This window comes from Mus caroli, chromosome 9, assembly GCF_900094665.2.
Source record: "Mus caroli chromosome 9, CAROLI_EIJ_v1.1, whole genome shotgun sequence".
Lineage (NCBI taxonomy): Eukaryota > Metazoa > Chordata > Mammalia > Rodentia > Muridae > Mus > Mus caroli.
Genome location: NC_034578.1, coordinates 36789671 through 36808165, shown reverse-complemented (window position 1 = coordinate 36808165; position 18495 = coordinate 36789671). Strand labels below are relative to the sequence as shown.

At 37.2% G+C, this 18495-nt stretch overlaps 1 protein-coding gene across 1 annotated transcript; it reads right to left on the bottom strand.

Annotated features, from left to right (window-relative positions):
• Positions 1 to 13793: 13793 nt before the first annotated feature.
• On the bottom strand, positions 13794 to 14723 carry LOC110301726. Its single transcript, XM_021172346.1, has one exon. The coding sequence runs from the start codon at positions 14715 to 14717 to the stop codon at positions 13794 to 13796; it is 924 nt and encodes a 307-aa protein (XP_021028005.1). The 5' UTR covers positions 14718 to 14723.
• Between the last annotated feature and the right edge of the window lie 3772 nt (positions 14724 to 18495).

Here is an 18495-nt window from a genome sequence, read left to right as displayed (position 1 = left end):
CAGCAAATATGAACAGAAACCAAGATATCATCAAACCCACAGAATACCTAGAAATAAATGTTAAAAATTTTAATTGTTATCCTTCTTCCCAGTGTCCCCTCCATAAATCCCCTCTTCTTCCTTTTTCTCCCTGAAATGAAAGTTTCTCCCCATCAGTTCACCCACTCCTGCCTCACTGCCCTAGCATCTTCTTAGACTGAGGTACCGAGCCTTCCCAGATCAAAGGCTTCCCCTCCCACTGATGCCAGATAAACAATCCTCTGTTACATAAGCAGCTGGAGCCATGGTTCCCTCCATGTGTACTCTGGTTGGTAGTTTAGTCCTTGGGAGCTCTGGGGGGTTTGGTTAGTTGATATTGTTGTTTTTCCTATGGGGTTGCAAACCTCTTCAGCTCTTTATGTCCATGCCCTAACTCCTCCATTATAGAAATACATTTTAACAAATATATAGATAAAACCTTTCCACTGAAAATTCCAGAACATCTAACAAAAATGAAAGGACATATATGAATGGGGAAGTACAACATGTTAATAGTGCGAAATGACACTTCAGTCCTTGGAATGGCTTGGATGGATTTTTGCCTTCAAAAGTTGAACTTGACCCCATTCTCTTATAACTCTCTCTCTCTCTGAAAATGATGTTTGTGCACACACATGTGCTGTCTCTTCTCTCTCTCTCTCTCTCTCTCTCTCTCTCTCTCTCTCTCTCTCTCTCTCCCTCTCAATCAATCAATTACAGAAAATTAGGAGGGAATATTACTGTATCTGGGAAGAAGGCAAATTTTTATTAAGCAGAATACAAGGAAATGATAAGCATGATCTATTAAGATTTAACATTTCTAATCATCAAAAGACATCATCTTTAAAACACAATGTGATATGGCTGAGAAAATAGAATATGCATATATAAACACAGAACAAGCATGTCTGATAAAGGGCTCACGCCATTTATTGCAAGTAATTAATACAATGCACTATAAAAAGACCACAAAATAGTAATAGAATACATTTTAAAATTAAGAGTATACAAACATTAACAAAACAAGCTATTCTCAGCATCAGTATTCATGAAAAGAGACTATTTTTAAACACAAAGAGATACCATTGTGCATTCACAAAGAAAATGCAAAACACAATAGAGAGATCTTGCAGCAGTGGCACCTCTTGAGAATTACACATCAGAGTATAAATGCTTTAGGCCCCACGCAAGTAAATGTACAAACTTGTGTGCTATTATTGCATTTGTAACATAAAATGGAAAAGAAAAAAAGCCTACAATAGATAATAAATGCCTTTGACCTTCTTGTCTGTCAAATGAACCATACACATAAGAGAGTTCTCTGATAATTTGACTGAAAGTATTTTTACTTTTTCATGGCTCAAAGGTAATGTTCATTTACTAGAAATTTTATTTCAAATATTGAATTTTACATCCTCCTCAGCTAATAACATTATAACATTCTTTGTGTTGCTAGGCAACAGCAGTTAGCTGGAGCTCCCAGTCAGCCATGTGATCACAAGTACAAACAGCTCACACTCTGTCAGTATTATGCTTTCTGCTTCACAGGGACATGGAATGCAATCACTTCCTTGATATGTTTAATGTTTTAATATAAAATAATCTTGGTGTTAGATGATTTTCCCTCAAGTACAAATTAATTCAAATTTTCAGAGCATGTTTAAGATAAGCTAGGCTAGCTATTGCCATTTTGTAGTATAGGGATGTTAAATGGATTTTCAACACACAGCATTTTCCACTTTGAAAATCATATTAAGGTTTGGGCTTATCAGAAGAACCATCTGCACATTCAATGTGATGCAACTTATCTCAAGAATGACTCTATAAAAACAGTATTCATACTGTTTTTCTCTTTGGATAAAACACATATACTTAGATAAAACACAGAAAGACTTACAAGGGTGTATATAAGGAATCAGCTGACATTGTTCTATAAAGGACCATATAGAAAAATATTAGTTTGAATAGATCACAAGGTCTCTGTTGTAGTCAGTCAATTGTCAACGATTAAAGACAACAGCTTAAAATGGTATTGTAATGAAGATGTGTGGCTGTATTGGGTAAAATTCTAGTTGTGAACACTGAAATTTGAATTCGATGTTTATTTTATATATTTATATATATATTTTTATCCTTAAAATATTTGAAATTTATAAAGAAATTTTTGCTCACGAATTGTATCAAACTCTCTTTGAGTTAGACTTGGTCCCTGAAGCAAGCTTGCCCCTTTGCTCTGTGATGGATAGGCTGGTTAGGTTCTTAGGCAAATATAGTTATCTAAACTCATTGAACTGTACCATTAGTTCTTTCCCCATTGCTGTTTATAATGTTAATAATGATTACAATATAAAAATTAAATGGCATGGACCATAGTGATCTCAAATAAGAATGATTTTTAAAGAAGATGATTAAAATAATAGCTATGTAAGAATCTATGCAACAACATCCATCATGCATAAAAACAAATATTAGCTGGAAAACAATTGAACCTTATATACATATGAAGAATCCATATTTAGAATTATGAAGACTCACACAAATGAGTAAAGGAAGAGAAATGATGGGAACATCCAACACATACAGGTAATAGAAATTCTAGCAGCCAATAAGCAACCAGAACAGTTTACCTTCCTCTGCATAGTGTCATGCTCAAGACACTATAGGCAGGCTACAGGGCCCTGCTGGAGGAAGTTTGATTTATTATTATTATTATTATTATTATTATTATTATTATTATTATCTTAAGGATTGCTAGCTAAGTGGGAGACAGGGAAGCTTGCCTCCAGACTTATTTACTGACAAATATTAGTCTTCCCTAAACATAAAAGGCCCTTAAACATAGATGGAAAGAAAACTATATAGAAGTTCTCAAATGGTGGGCCCAGCACCGTTCCATATTGGTTTGGGAAATCTTTCTGGAAGGTCCTAGAAGGAGGTAGGGAAGGAGAAAAATATGATAAAATATATTGTATGAAAAAATAATTAATTTAAAAACAAACATGCACACACACAAGAAAACACAAGGCCTGTACAGGTCTAAGACACATGCAGAGGGGAACTAGAATGAATCCCATCCATAACTTAGAATCTGTCTCCAATTGACAAATGCTTTCAAAGGGAAAATTAATTCTCTCCAATGGAGTCTTGCAGATGACAGCCTGCATCTGTAGTTCACCATTCCTATAGTGGTGAAATGGGTTGAAGAGAGAGTATACTTGCCTGGAAGTCCATGAACAGTTAACCTGGAGTATGCAACTCAGGAGTAAAGCATCAAGAGAGAACCTTCCTCCATATAGTCAGAGAGAACTGATTCCTGAAAATGATGTTTGTGCACACACATGTGCTCTCTTTCTCTCTCTCTCTCTCTCTCTCTCTCTCTCACACACACACAGGCACACATACTCATGTATACACACATGCAAGCACAAGTGCATATCAAGAAACAAACAAACAAAAACACTTATTATATATTTTTTGGCTGGTAGGTATGGTAGGCTTAGACCTGTAATTATAGTATTCAGAGGCTGAAGTCCTACTGTCACTAGTTCAAACCACCATGACCTAAACGGTGAGATCCTGTCTTAAAGAAAAGAATAACAGCAGAAAGAAAGAAACAAAAAGTAATGGTAAAAGCAGTGATTTTATACAGAATATTGCATGCGTACTAGAAAGCAGAATATAAAGTGAGCATTTCCAAAGCTGCAGGAAGACTCACCTATGGTCTCTCCTCTGCATGCTCAGCTTCTGTTTGAGTTACTTTAGTGAAAAGTCAGAAACAAAGTCTGTAGGACCTGGGTTTGAAGGGCTTGCATTGGATATCACTTCACTATAGACAGTGCAGCCTTTCTTTCTCCCAGCTCCATCAGGGTAATTTTGGAGTAATACTATACCATAGCTAGGTTAGTCCTTTTTAGGAGAGGCATAGGAGACTATTACAAAGGCTGTAAGCATGAGTTCAAGACCCTGTTAGTGACAGGCTAGGCTCTGATCCCATCCTACAGCTTTAGAGTTCTCATTCTGTCTGCTCACCGACAGGAACTTTTTCTCTTGGGAACAGACTTGACAGCAGCTCAGCCTATTAAGCTGATTCACAGGAACAGAATGCTATTTTTTTAAAATGACAACATTCTTAGGACACTAAAAGATGATATCCATCAGTTGAGCCAGCCGAGCTCTATGGGAAACAGGTCTATAGCCGGAAGGCCAATGCACTGATTAAATAAACCACTTGGCTACAGGATCTTGTATAATTCTGTCAGCATGATTCATAATTGTCCAGTAGAGAGATTATGAGGCTTAATAATTATAAATAGGCTAAAAAATGAAATAAAATAAAAAAATCAATTTTACAATAATCAATATAAAGAGAATGTTTTATGTGGAACCAATGTTAGGAAGATTACAGTCACTTTGAACAGTCTAGATTTTTTCATTTTGAGGACACCCACACATTCCATGTGATCCTAATTCATAATTTAGGAAAATTTAAGTTTTTGTAAATTAAACTTTACATGTAACAAAAGGTATAACTCTTTGATGAAGAAAATATTTATAGATTGATAGTCACAGTAAAAAAAAAATTCTGTTTCTATAGAAGTTTATTCCATGTGCCGCAGACCCTCTGGGCCCCTGTGTCTGCGTGGAATGGGTTCTCTCGAGCAGATGGGCAAAGTGTAGGAATTGACAAACAGACACACACAAGAGAGGTGTTGAATCTGAATGTAATGTCTGGTCGAGCATTAGACTATTATATAATACAGCGAATTATCAGGAACTACAAATCACAACAAGACAAGGTACACTGAAATTTACCAGATACAAGAGAATGAAGTTTGCAGAAACTAGATAAATGTTTACAATAGAGATTAGCAGCCCTGCCTAGGATCAGCCTAGTGCCAGGCAAGAACTTCACACTTTAGTGTTAATAGCACCAGGGGGTTTTAACTCTTGACAGGCCTCAAGAATAATGTAGTGTCACGGACCCCTAAAATTCCTAGGCCTTGTAAAATCTTATCTTGTCTGGAGAATCCCCATTTATCAGGATAATATATCAACTTGCTCTTGGCATGGAATGTAGCCTGTAGTAAAGATTTCTATCTCAGTGAGATTCCCAGGCTCTTTCTGCAGACCAATTGAGTTAATGGCTCTGCTTTATTGTAGTGCTTAATTAGTTACTGAATAGGTTAAACTCCTTGCTGTAATCTGGGATCTTGGAACACTGGGAGAGGCTTTAGCTATGTCAGAATTCAATCTTAAAAGGTAATACTAAATAGGTAATAATAAGGTAATACTAAATAGAGAGCACGTGGATTCATACACTAGACTAACGCGGGAGTGGAACATTAATTTATGGTTTAGATAAATTAGAGAGAGTGCCAGACTCCAGAAAAAGAGCTTCCTTGAAACTCTTTTTGCTTCATGAAACAGCTTCCAAGCTTTTGCTTTGTCAAACTGACTCTACCAGAATATGTGGCACCCATGTCCATTTCTTCTCCAGAAGTCTGATTTATTTTTCATGCTGGAAAATGAGGTCAAGTTCTGGAACATATTAAGAAACTGTTTAATCTCTGAGATCTATCCCCTGACACATTGATTGACATTATATCAGTTTTACTTCATAAAAAATTTCTTCTACTTTCATTATAAGCCCATTATAATTTGCCACTCCCTCCGCCCCTCTGAGAAGAGTTTCTCTGTGTAACATCCCTGGTTTCCTGTAACTCACATTTTAGACTACGCTCACCTTGAACTCTTAGAGATCTGCCCACCTCTACCTGCCAAGCTCACTGAGATTTCTGTGACATTTATTTACATGACTGTATGCAACTATGCTCAATTTTCAGCTTTAATGTACCATGTCTGGTACTCATAATATTTAAATTTTTTAATTATTTATTTATGATGTATAGGAAGGTATTTTATTTTTTGTTGTGAAAATTGAACACAACAGTATATCACTTATTTGACTATATAGAAACTGAAGTTAGAATGGTGTTTATCAGAGGTAAAGGTATGTGGCTAGATTGGAAGAGGTTAGCAAATAGATACTGAGTTACAGTTAGGAGCAAGGATTTTGGTGTTCAGTTTTAGAGTAGGATGATTACAGATAACAAACAATGACTGATCTACAAGAAAATATTTAAATCTTTTTGTAGATATATTTAACTTTATTTAAACATTGTAGAGTATATACATGTATAATGTCAAGTTGGTGGGAGAAATTTGTACTGAGCACCAATCCAACCTAATTAAGATTCATAACAACAGGAAGCTAAAGAAATGGGTAGGCCTCTGCAAAATCAATTGAGAGGAGAAACAATACAAAGTGGTGGGTAGAGTTGTATAGTGATTGGACATTATAGCAAAACAAACAATCAAATGAACAAAACCAACAACACAAACCAACATGGTCATGGAAAAGTATTTGAAATCCAAGAAATGAACTATTAAAAATTGTGATATATATATATATATATATATATATATATATATATATATATATGAGTCAGGAAATGTTATATTTTGTCTCCCTTACCGAATATTTTCTAAGAATATATTATGCTAGAAGTTAAGAATTCTCATTTATCTGTGTAGCCCTGGATGTTCAGGAACTTGATTTGTAGACCAAACTGGGCTCAAACTCACAAATTTGCTTGCCTGTGCCTCCTAAGCTCTGGTATAAACCCTGTTGTAGAAGAGTGAAAAGATTCTACAAGTTAGAGGGGATAGAAGACACCAGGAGAACATGACCCACTGAATCAATAAAATAGGGCTCATGTGAACTCATAGAGCCTGAAGTGGCAAGTATGGGCCCTGCGTGGGTCTTCATCACATGCTCTGAATATATGTTATGGCTGTTAGCTTAGTGTTAGCTTAAAATTTTCTCATCCCTAATTTTAATAACTGTTCTTAAATGCTCTAATCTCACTTCTAGCCCATCACCCACTAGAGGTAGTGGAAAAGAAATGGACCTGCTTAGAAATAATTTGGAGCAAATTTCATCTGCATAGTTAGGAAATCAGCAGTGCACAGAAGCCAGCAGAAGCTGCTTGATGTACTCACAAACACTTCACGAATATAACTGTAGTCCAGTTCAGTAGTGTTGTGATAGCAAGCATGAATCAGCTGTGGGGGCATGACCTAGCAGAAATAGCCCAACTGTCATAAGTCAGCAGGAGCCAGTAAGCCAGAAGTTCTTTGCCATGCCTCTCTCAAAGAAGTGAAGAGCAGCTAGAATGTGAGACCAAGAAGTGTTGCAAAGCTAGCTATGCAAGCTGCACCCCCCCCATCATTCTCCTTTGAGTCCTATTTATACTCACTCCAAACATCAGGTGTCCTCCATGGGTCTTGCCTCAGCATGTGTCTTTCTTCAGCGTGTGAGTCTGTATCTGCTGAAATCACTCTGTCAATTGGTCCAAGTCCTTGGAAGTGGCCAGAAGCCACCAGAGCACCACTAGCAGTTTTTTGGTTTCTCTCTATGGAGTCATAACAAACAGCTCAGCTATGCAATGTAAGATGAATCAATACATGAGTGCCATTATCAAAGAATCCTTCATCACATGTCCTCTCACATGCTTGCTTCAGCAAAATATCCTTTCATCTTCGTCAACTTCAGTGAAACATTCCTTCATGTGTCTGCTTTAACAAAACATCCTTTCACCTGTGTCAGCTTCAGAAAAACACTCCTTCACATGTCTGCCTCAGCAAAACACCATCCAATGACACAACTGACATTCCAAAGAAACCATAAGTTTCCACTTAAGCTTAGTGTTTTTGTGGAACTTCTAATAGTGGGAGTGGGTGATCTCTGCTGCTCTTTGGTCTCTTTTCCTCCTGTTTCATTGTCTTGTACAGTCTGAATATGAGATTTTTTAGAATTGTTGTTTTGTTTTCTTGTTTTGTTCCACTTGGCTGTCATCTTTGGGAGGTCAGCTGGATTTTGGAAGAGGAAGTGAAGGAAGAATGGATCTAGGGGACAGGGAAGGCAGGAAGGTCCAACTGGGAGGAATAGAGGAAGGGAAACTATGGATGGAATATATTAAATGGGAGAAGAAGTAATCTTCATATTTCATTTTTTGTTAATTTATTTATTTATATTATCCCCATCACTGTCTTCTTTCCTCCCAATCCCACCCTTACAAATCCTTCTTCCCCATTATCCTCTCCCATTCTCCTCTGAAAAGTGGAAAAGCCTCTTGGGTACAACCTTTCCATGAGACATCAAGTCTCAGCAAGACTAAGTGAATCTTCTCCCACTGGGGCCTAACCAGGCAGTGCAGTTAGGAGAAGAGGATCCAATGGCAGCCAACAGAGATAGCTCATGCTCCAATTGGTAGAGGGTTAACATACAGAAAAAGCTGTACATCTGCTACAAATATGTAGTTGGCTTACACTCAGCCCATGCATGCTCATTGGTTGGTAGTTTGGTTTCTGTGAGCCCCCGTGGACCCAGGTTATTTGACTCCGTAGGTCTTGTGTTGTTCTTGACTCCTCCTGCTCACACAATCCTATTTCCCACTTGTCCATAAGACTCCTTAAGCTCTGTTATTTGACTGTGGGTCTCTGAATCTGTTTCCATCTTTTGCTGGATGAAGCCTCTCAGGTAAAAGTTATGCTAGGTTCATGTCTGCAAGCATAGGAGAGTATTATTAATAGTGTTGGGGTTGGTTCTCTTACATGGGATGAGTTTTAAGTTGGGCCAGTCATTGGTTGGCTGTTCTCTCAATCCCTCCCTCCTCTTTATCCCAATGCATCTTGTAGGCAGAACAAATTTTTGGTCAAAGATTTTGTGGGTAGGTTTACCCCTCCAACACACTGGAAGTCCCACCTCCCTACAGGAGGCAACCACTTTAGTCTCCATATCTCTTGCTACTAGGAGTCTCAGCTAGGGTCATCCTTGTAGACTCCTTGAAGCCTCTCCTGTCCCAGATCTTCAGCTACACCAAGAAATGTCCTCCCCAACTGATTTCCATTCTCACTCCCAGCCCTATTCTACCCTACTTCCCCTATACCTGATCCTCATCTGGGTTCTCCTCCTCACCCCTCCCCCACCCAGTTCCCTTCATCCATTCATCTCTGATGTCACTATACCACAAGGGGACTTGTTCAACTATGTTCATAGCTTTATTTGTAATTGCCAGAAACCGGATACAACCTAGATACTCCTCAATTGAAGAGTGAGTAAAGAAAATGTAGCACATCTACGCAATGCAATACTATCCAGGCATTAAAAACAAAGACTTCATGAGGTTTGTAGGCAAGTGGAGGTAACAAGAAAATATCATTCTGCGTGAGGTAACCCAGACCCAGAAAGACACACATGGTATATACTCACTTATGAGTAGACATTACCCACAAGGTATAGGATAACCACTTTACAATCCACAGACACAAAAAAGTAACTAAGTAGTAAGGAAGGTTCAAGCGAGGATGCATGACTCTCACTCAGAAGGGGAAATAAAATAGTTTTCAATAATATAAAAAATATCATCTAATGAGTTAAAAAGTTAAATAGATGTTTCAAGGGCCAGAGAAATGGCTCAATGATTAAAAGAATCCACTATTTTTTTCAGAGGAACTGGGTTCAGTTTCCAGAATCTACATGGCAGCTGTAGCCATCAGTAACTTTACTAATAGGGAATTCTGATTTTCACAGGTACCAGATATGATCGTCATGGAACACATATGGCCAGCCCCCAAAATAAATAAATATAATGACAGTTAAATTTGCTATTTTGTGAATGCCTAGAAAATATCATCCTAAGGGAGGTAACTCAGACCCAAAAGGACATGCATAGTATGTACTCACTAATATGTGGATATTAATCAAATAATAATAATAATACAGAATACACAGTCCACGCAGAACTCAAAAAGCTTAACAAGCTGAAGTAGTGCCCAAGTGAGGATGCCTCAGTCCCACTTGGGAGAGAAGAAAATAATCACAAGTGGGGAGGGAGGGAAGGATCTGGGAGGGAAAGTGGATGGGGTGGGGACAGTAGGCGAGGGGAAGGGGAAACCTGATCTGTTATTGGGTGAGGGAAAAGGACTGTAGCCCTGAGGGCCAGCAGAAAGAAAGGAAACAGGCAACCTCAGGAAATAGAAGGTTGGGGGCACCCCCTAGAATGCACCAGAGACCTGGGAGGTGAGAGACTACCAGGACTCAAATGGAGTGACCTTAGATGAAATGCCTCTAAGTAGGGAGAGGGAATTTATAGAGCCCACCTCCAGCAGGAAGACAGGACATCAAGTGGGGATGGGGTTGGCATGCCACAGTTACAACTCTGACCCATAATTGTCCCTGTCTGAAAGAATTACAGGGATGCAGTGGGAGCAGAGGAATGAACTTTTGTGGAGGAAACCTCTCTCACGATATTTTAAAAGTATTGGGGCTGCATATTCCCAGAATAGTTGATCATGCAGTTTGAAACCATATAATCCAAGTCATAAGGATTGAGTGAAAAGTGATGACGCCGGTGGGTCTTGATATGTCTGCTGGGAAATAACCCTGTCCCTTGGGTTTGGGGACAGAAAAGGAAAATGTAATGGCTTTTCTTGCTAACATAGACCCATTTTCTGAACCCTCAGAATGTGTGGTTGTGTCAGCTGTAACCCTGAGAAGTGTTTTACATGGATTACTGCCTAGCTGAGCCAAAGTGTTTGCTTGTACCTGTAAGACTACTACAGCAAACCCTGCTGACAGGGCATTTGTATTTCTGTAGTACCGGTTTTTTGCTTTTCCCCTTCAGACACAAAAATTTGCAAGTCGATCACTGTTGTTCCTATGGTATTGTAATAAGGGAGAGGGCAAAAAAGAGAAAACAAAAACAAAAAAGAAAAAAAATAGAAAAGAAAACCAGCCAATCATTGTATGTAGAGGTAATTAATAGAGCCTGTTTGAAAAAAGCAAAGCAAAACAAAACAAAACAAAAAAACCCACAGCTGTTGCCCATTTTTTTTTAAAAAAGAATTACAGGGATGGAAATAGAGAGGAGCCTGAGGAAAAGAAGGTCCAGTGACAGGCCCAAAGTGGGATCCAGCTTAAGGGAGATCCCAAGGCCTGACACTATTACTGAGGCTGTGGAATGCTCACAAAAATGGATATATCATGACTGCCCTCCAAAAGACCCAGGAAGCAACTGAAAGAGTCAGATGCAGATATTTGCATCCAACCAATGGACAGAAGCAGCTGACCCCTGTTGTTAAATTAGGGAAGACTGAGGAGAAGGGTGACCCTGTAGGAGTAACAACAGTCTTAATTAATCTGGACCACTGAGATCTTTCAAATACTGGACCACCAAACAGACAACATACACCAACTGATGAAGGCCCTAACACACATACAGTAGAGGACTTCTGGGTCTATGTTCATTCAGAGATGATGCACCTAGCCCTCAAGAGACTGGAGGCCCCAGGGAGTTTAGAGGTGAAGTGGGGTGGGAAATGGGGGCATCTATGTGGTGATGGGGTTGGGTGGGGAGGAGATGTGGAATGTGGAGCAGTTGGAGGGTGGGTGGATGGGGGCGGGGAATGTGATATGGAGTGTAAAAATGAATTAAAAATAAAATAAAATTTAAAAAAGTAACTTCATCTGGAGAGTTCATTAATGATAGTGACTGCTCATGGGTTCAAATTGATAACTTAGAAGTAGCAATAGAGTCACAAGATTTCACGATGCATTTGAATAAGATTCAGAGTCCGAGTGAAAATAACAGTGACCTTTATAATATGAAAAGAATCTTTTCAAGTCATATTATATATACTGAACAGCTTGTATTTATACAATGAAGATAATTTGAGAGCTTCCAGAGGCAGTCTTGTATAGCTAAGGGCAGCCAGTTTTTATGTTGAGAAGGCTGCGAATAAACATACAGATAGTGTAGGTTGTACTATCTGACAAATAGTCAATGTAATTGTACTAACTTGCTATGGTTAGGTTTTTCAACTTGACTGCATAAGAGAGGTCTAGGAATATCAGGCATGCCTCTGGGTGTGCACATGGGGCACTTCAACAGTGGATTTGCATGAGGGTCAGTAACTGAAGGGAGAGAACAGACACTTTGTGAAAATGGGAGGCACCATCCAAAGGTGCTGGTCCGGATGAAAAGGCAATTGAGAGGAAGGCAGCATGAAACTGTTATGCTTCTTTTTGATTATGACTTTTGCTGCTACTATCATTGGAGCATTTCAAATTTCAGCTCATTAAAACTTTTGCTATAGAGCCAGTGACTCTCCAGGGAGCTTCCAGGCTCTCTGTGAGTACTATTTTTTGTTTGTTTGGGTTTGCTTTTCTAGCACACAGATGGCATTTGTTGGACTATGAGGCCAACCTAGTAAATCTCCTTATCATATGTACTAAATTCAACCCTCAATAAAGTGTTAAGGACTAGCCTACTCTGTCTCAGCAGAATCAAGCTGTCCTAACCTGTAATTGTGTGCTTTCTATTATATATTATTTTCTTCATCCCTACAATATATGAATGAAAATATTTAAAAAAATGTCTCTGGGTCTTCTTGGTTGTTGATAGAGGAATATTAAGATCTTGTTACCTATTTATTAGGAATTATTGCAGAAGGACTCAGGCTTAAGCCTTTAATATTTTTGTACATAATCAGTAAGACTGGGCCTCGTTATCTTGCAGAAGATCCTTGAGGAATTTTCCAAAGTTATACTTTATAGAGTTTAACCACACATACACACACATAAAATTATAGAGTTTTTAGGCATTCATCTTAAAAGATAATATACAAATTTCTAGAAGTGGAAATAATATTTGACTTAAAATGGCAGGTAGCAGTTTTTGTCCTAGAGGCATACGTGGAATTATGTGGCTGGACAGAGCCAACATGCATCAATTAACTTTCAGTGCAGCTAGATGATAAACAGAAGCTACAGCATGGAAAATCAAAGGGCAAAGCAGAGGATATGCTGACTCATACAATCACATCATATAATTACATTTCTAGCTCATAGCTTAAAGTTCTGATTAAGATGCCTCAGTAGTTTCAAACTAGAAATTAAAGCTATTATTCACCCTGATTTGTACAATCTTCGACTGCATATAATAAAGGAGTTTAGTATTTATACTTGGATAATGGAATTTTCATTATGGTTGAGAATTCACTAAAATTTATTTCAGTTGGTAGAAAAAGACAGGCAACATAAATGGATTTGGGATTATCTATCTTTTGTAATTTTAGTATTTATTCCAATACATGTCTCAATGATACAGATAACACCAAGTTCGACTTAGCAAATGACATGAATGTTCATAGGAAAACAAGACAATGGAAATGAGGGACAATGTTGACATGCACACCAATACACAGTAGATTACTAAAACAATATAAAAATCATTAACTGGTTTGCAAGATCATCTCCTTTTCTTAAACATATTTTTTTAAAACAATATCATTTCTAGGCAACACTGATGCAGTTATTTTTAATACTATAGGCCAGGTAATTCAGCTGAACACAAAGATAGACTAAAATGTGGACAACATATTCCCTTGGTTCCTGAAACTGACATTTGACAGTCTTACATACATGAATGCTACAAGATAAAGAGATCATAATCACCATCATATGTGTGATGCATTTGCTGAGGCATTAACTCAGTGAAGTGAATATGCATGGTTCTGATTATGATCGCACTGTAAGAATTTAGGTTTACCAGAGTGTAGGTAAGCAAAGTCGGGCTAACAAAAATCATACACAGGCAAAATAAGTATATGCTTCTAATATGACAACATCTCCATTCATGAGCCTTTCATGTTCATCTGTTAAGAATTTTCTTTACAGCAGATTTGACATCCTTATTTCTCAGGCTGTAGATCAATGGGTTCAGCATGGGAACAACAGTAGTATAAAACACAGAGGACACTTTCCCTTGGTCCATTGAACTCACTGATGATGGCTGTAAGTACATGAATGCAGCAGAACCATAGAAGATGGCAACAGCAGAGATGTGGGAACTGCAGGTGCTGAAGGCTTTGGACCTGCCCTCAGTGGAGCGAATACGGAGGATGCTGACAATGATGAAGATGTAGGACATAAGGATGGTCAATGCAGGTGTTAGGATATTCAATGCACTCAAGAAAAGAACCAAGAGTTCATTGATGTATATACTAGAGCATGATAGCTCCAAGAGTGGAAAAAGATCACAAAAATAATGGTTAATCACATTAATCTTGCAAAAATGTAATTTTAACATAAAGCCTGTGTGAACTGATGATCCAACAATACCCAAACTGTAAACTCCCATGGTGAGCCAGAAGCAGAGATGATGAGACATGACAACATTGTAAAGTAAAGGGTTACAGATGGCAACATAGCGGTCATATGCCATCACAGCCAACATGTGACATTCTGCAATTGCAAAAACAAGGAAGCAGTAGAGCTGAGTCATGCACTCAGGGTAGGAGATGATGTTCTTCTCTGTGACAAAGTTTACCAGCATTTTGGGGGTAATGACTGTGGAATGGCAGAGGTCAATGAAGGACAGACTGCTGAGAAAGAAGTACATGGGGGTGTGCAGGTTCGAGCTGAGTAGAATCAGGATGATCATGCCCAGGTTCCCCAGTACTGTGAGAAGGTAGATTCCAAGGAAGAGGAGAAAGAGGGGCAGCTGCAGCTCTGGTTTGGTTGAGAAACCAGCCAAGATAAATTCAGCTACCATTGAATGGTTTCCAGTCCCCATTGTCTTCTCATTATATTGTCAGAAGCTTCTAAGTTTAAAATAAAAAAGTGATTATACTTTTCTGCATATCTGTATTCTCTCTCTCACTCTTTGTTCTCTCTCTCATCCTCTCTCTCTCTCTCTCTCTCTCTCTCTCTCTCTCTGTGTGTGTGTGTGTGTGTGCATGCATGTGTGTGTTTAGGAGAGAGAGACAGAGAGCTGGAGCAAGACAGAGACTTAAAGGATTCTGTGGAGACCATTGTCCCTCATCCAAGCAGACTATTTCTCCTGTTTCCTTGGGACAACAGATGACTGCATGATCAGAGGGGGGAAAACTGACATCTAGGACCTTGACATTAATACTGATCAGAACATTTTAGGATGAGTGCAAGGTTTGTCCTTTAAATTTAGCTTAAAAACAAAGGGTTATCAGTTTTATTTTGATGTTTTTTCTTTGCCTCTCAAAATCTTTGTAATGTATGTTGTCACACATGTTACTGTTTATAATGCATAATAATTACATTTTATCAGACCTAAAATCAATAAGAATTACAAACATTTCCCTTTGTTTCTGTTTGTAGCTAGATTCATAATATTTCCTTACGGTAGTTCTGACTCTAACCAACTGACTTAAACAGTTGTTTCCCTATTGAAACAGATACACTGTGAATCTCATATACTGCATATAATCCTGCCACCCTACAAGGCAGAGCTTAATTTCCCACAGATGTCGTACTTATAGCTTGACAGCAGAGGAGTTGTGTTTTCTTGTTCTAATTTGAATAGTTCCTGGGAAGAAATACAATAGCATGATTTATTTATATACTTCATCACAGTGGTAAAGAAACAATGAACCCTGATGACCCCTGCTAACTGGATTTCTTTATTGAACTAGTAGAGCTCAGAATACTTCTCATATGAGAATATTTTTTGAAGACCAACACAAGATGCACGTTTTCCTGGTCATATTCTGTGATCATGGAGTTGATATGTACCTTCTAACATGTTACTGATGGTGGCTTGTGGATTACCAGAGCATTTGCACAATACCGTGAATTTTTTCAAGCTGCAAAGGCTAATGATATGATGTAGTTTTTCAAAATGACCATTACCCATTTACCTTAAATTTGAAAAGTAAAAAAATGTAGATTCTAAAATACAGAAAAAAATCATAGTCTTAACTTTCAAGCAACATCTGTTCTACAACTTTCAAACCAGCATGGGGTACTTTGAAAGAACATGGAAACCAGATAATTTCAGAAAACAAATCAATGACTATTGTTAGTTGAAGAATGTCAAAGATAATAGAGAGTAATTTGTCAACATAGGAAAAATCCACACATCACATGACATTGATATCTAAATATACAACTTACTGGTTGAGTATTAGTCTCACTCTATTGTCCTTCAAAGGCTTAAGGTAACATTAATGACCTGAAGGAAAGGAGAGAATACGTTGCTCTGAATCAAAAGGAGCATCCCGAGCGTCAGATGCCCTTTAATTTCCATAACGTTTGCAATGGCAGAGTGTTTTCGTTTTGTGTAACCATTTTCTTTTTTTTATATTTGTCAAGGATTCAGTGCTAGGTGTATTAAGTCACCTTTAATATCTCTTTCAACTCCATTATATTGTGACTTAATAATGCTAATATCATTAGATTATTTAGTCTAAGTTCAAATATTTTCTCAAAATCCTACTTGCTCTATCATACCAGGGAAAGTTATTAGATTCTTCAATCCATCAAGAAAGTAGAAATTCAAATACATGACATGTCAAGAATTAAATTAATGGGCACGTAGTTTCTGGATCACAGTGTGAGCTTAATTGATGTTAATCCATGTTGTTTACATTGAAATGTGTTGAGTTTCTCTCTGGGATTTTCTGCATGAGTTAGTCAGCAGCTTTTCTATTGCTCCACATTATATTTCAGAATAGTAATTGGCATATTGCCTTGGATATAGCATGTGTCAAAAATGTGTTCAATAAAATTGTTCACAGAAACTAAATACAGAGTTAAAACAAATCTTTAAGAATGGGATGACAAGTTTACACTGATAGAATTAAAAATGGCTGAACAATAACAAATCTGGCATGAGTCTGTACTGCTGAGAACATGGGAGAGGAGTATGTTTACCAGAATGAGCATGGATACAGATGGATAAACAGCAATGCACATTTGTGTGCACCAAGAGAGATACTGCAGCAGAAGACTTTAAAGTTTTAAGGGACAATGGTGGCAATTTATACTTACCCCCTTTTTTCCTCAGCAAGTTCAGTGTTAGAGGTTTTTATTCTCAGTTTCACTGGATAGAAAATTGTGTTTGATAATATGAGAGGGAGATAGCTTCTGTGAACTTTGAAACTCTGCTCTTGATGTCTGATTAAGCTCTTGCCTCAGTCATTTGTTCCTCTGTAATTGTTGATTGGTGTGACACTTCCATATGTTACAGATAATCACAGTCACATTCAAAACAAAAATAATAATGACCTCTCAGAAGAATCCTATCCCATAGGTATTAACTGTGATGAAAACTGTCAACAATTAGAAATCCCCTTTTCCCTACCGAGTGTTAAGTATTTAATATTGTCTGAGGTTATTTGCTTTTCTTGTTAAATTCTGAATTAAAAAAAAAAAAAGGATGTGCACACTCTCACTGTTAGGGTTCTAGGCGTTTTAAGGGAGGGCATTTAAAATTTTAAAATGTCAGGAAAAATTGTAAAATATATATTTAAAGAATTATTTCATATGATGCCAAACATGAATACAAGGAAAGCAGAAAACTAGAGAAGCCATATGTTTTCATTTATCTCTGATGACTTCACTAACTTAACTGTATTTAAATATTATCATATATTCATAAATGACAATTTAGAATATTTTAAATTGTGGCGTGAATACAAGCATATTTCATTTTGCATCCACATTAAAATATTCAGGCGTTATTAAAGGCATACAAGGAGTTTGTAACAAGACTAATGGAGATTAGGATAGTTTCTTTCTAAATTTAAACATTAATATGATGGACACCATGAATATTATGTTACAGACTCTATTTTCATACTAAATTAGTTGTTAAAGTAAAGTTACATTTAATATTCTATTCACAACTCACTAACATACAGTTTTGGCAATACATTTTTGTAATTGAACTTACTTTGTAATTCTTAAATTATTACATGTAAAATTTTCATATGCTTTATATGGATATTTCTTCAATCTTTTTTTTTTTAGGAAAACATTTTTTAAGCCTTTATTTACAAAAGCTTTAAAAACAAATAATACCCTCTGTTTTGCAAATAATGTTTAGTTTAAAAAGGACTGCCCAGGTACAGCATTTTCATATCATGTTTACAGAATGTACAAGGGAAACGAACTATGTTGCTAACAGTTGGAGACTTGCTAATGTTGATTGAAGTGTAGATAACACACATTACAGCTTGTAGTCCATCACTTCAGGGTAGAGTTAATGTTCACCAAAATCTTCCAACACATACTCTGGTCTGGTCACATATTCTTCATGGCTAAATATTTCACAGTCTCTTGTCAATATATATAAAATAGATTGCAAAGATATACACAAAAAAATAAACAAGCATTACACTCCTCAGGTAATTTTATTAGCTATATATGTATATATATATATATTGCATTTTGTTGTTTTGCACCAAATCTCTCCATTATTTATTTTTGTAGCATTTATGAAATCACATTTTTTTTTGTATTTTTAATGATATAAAATGTACCTTAAGACTTGTTATCTTTGGACTTTAATGAAATTGATTTGTGTAGTCAACAAA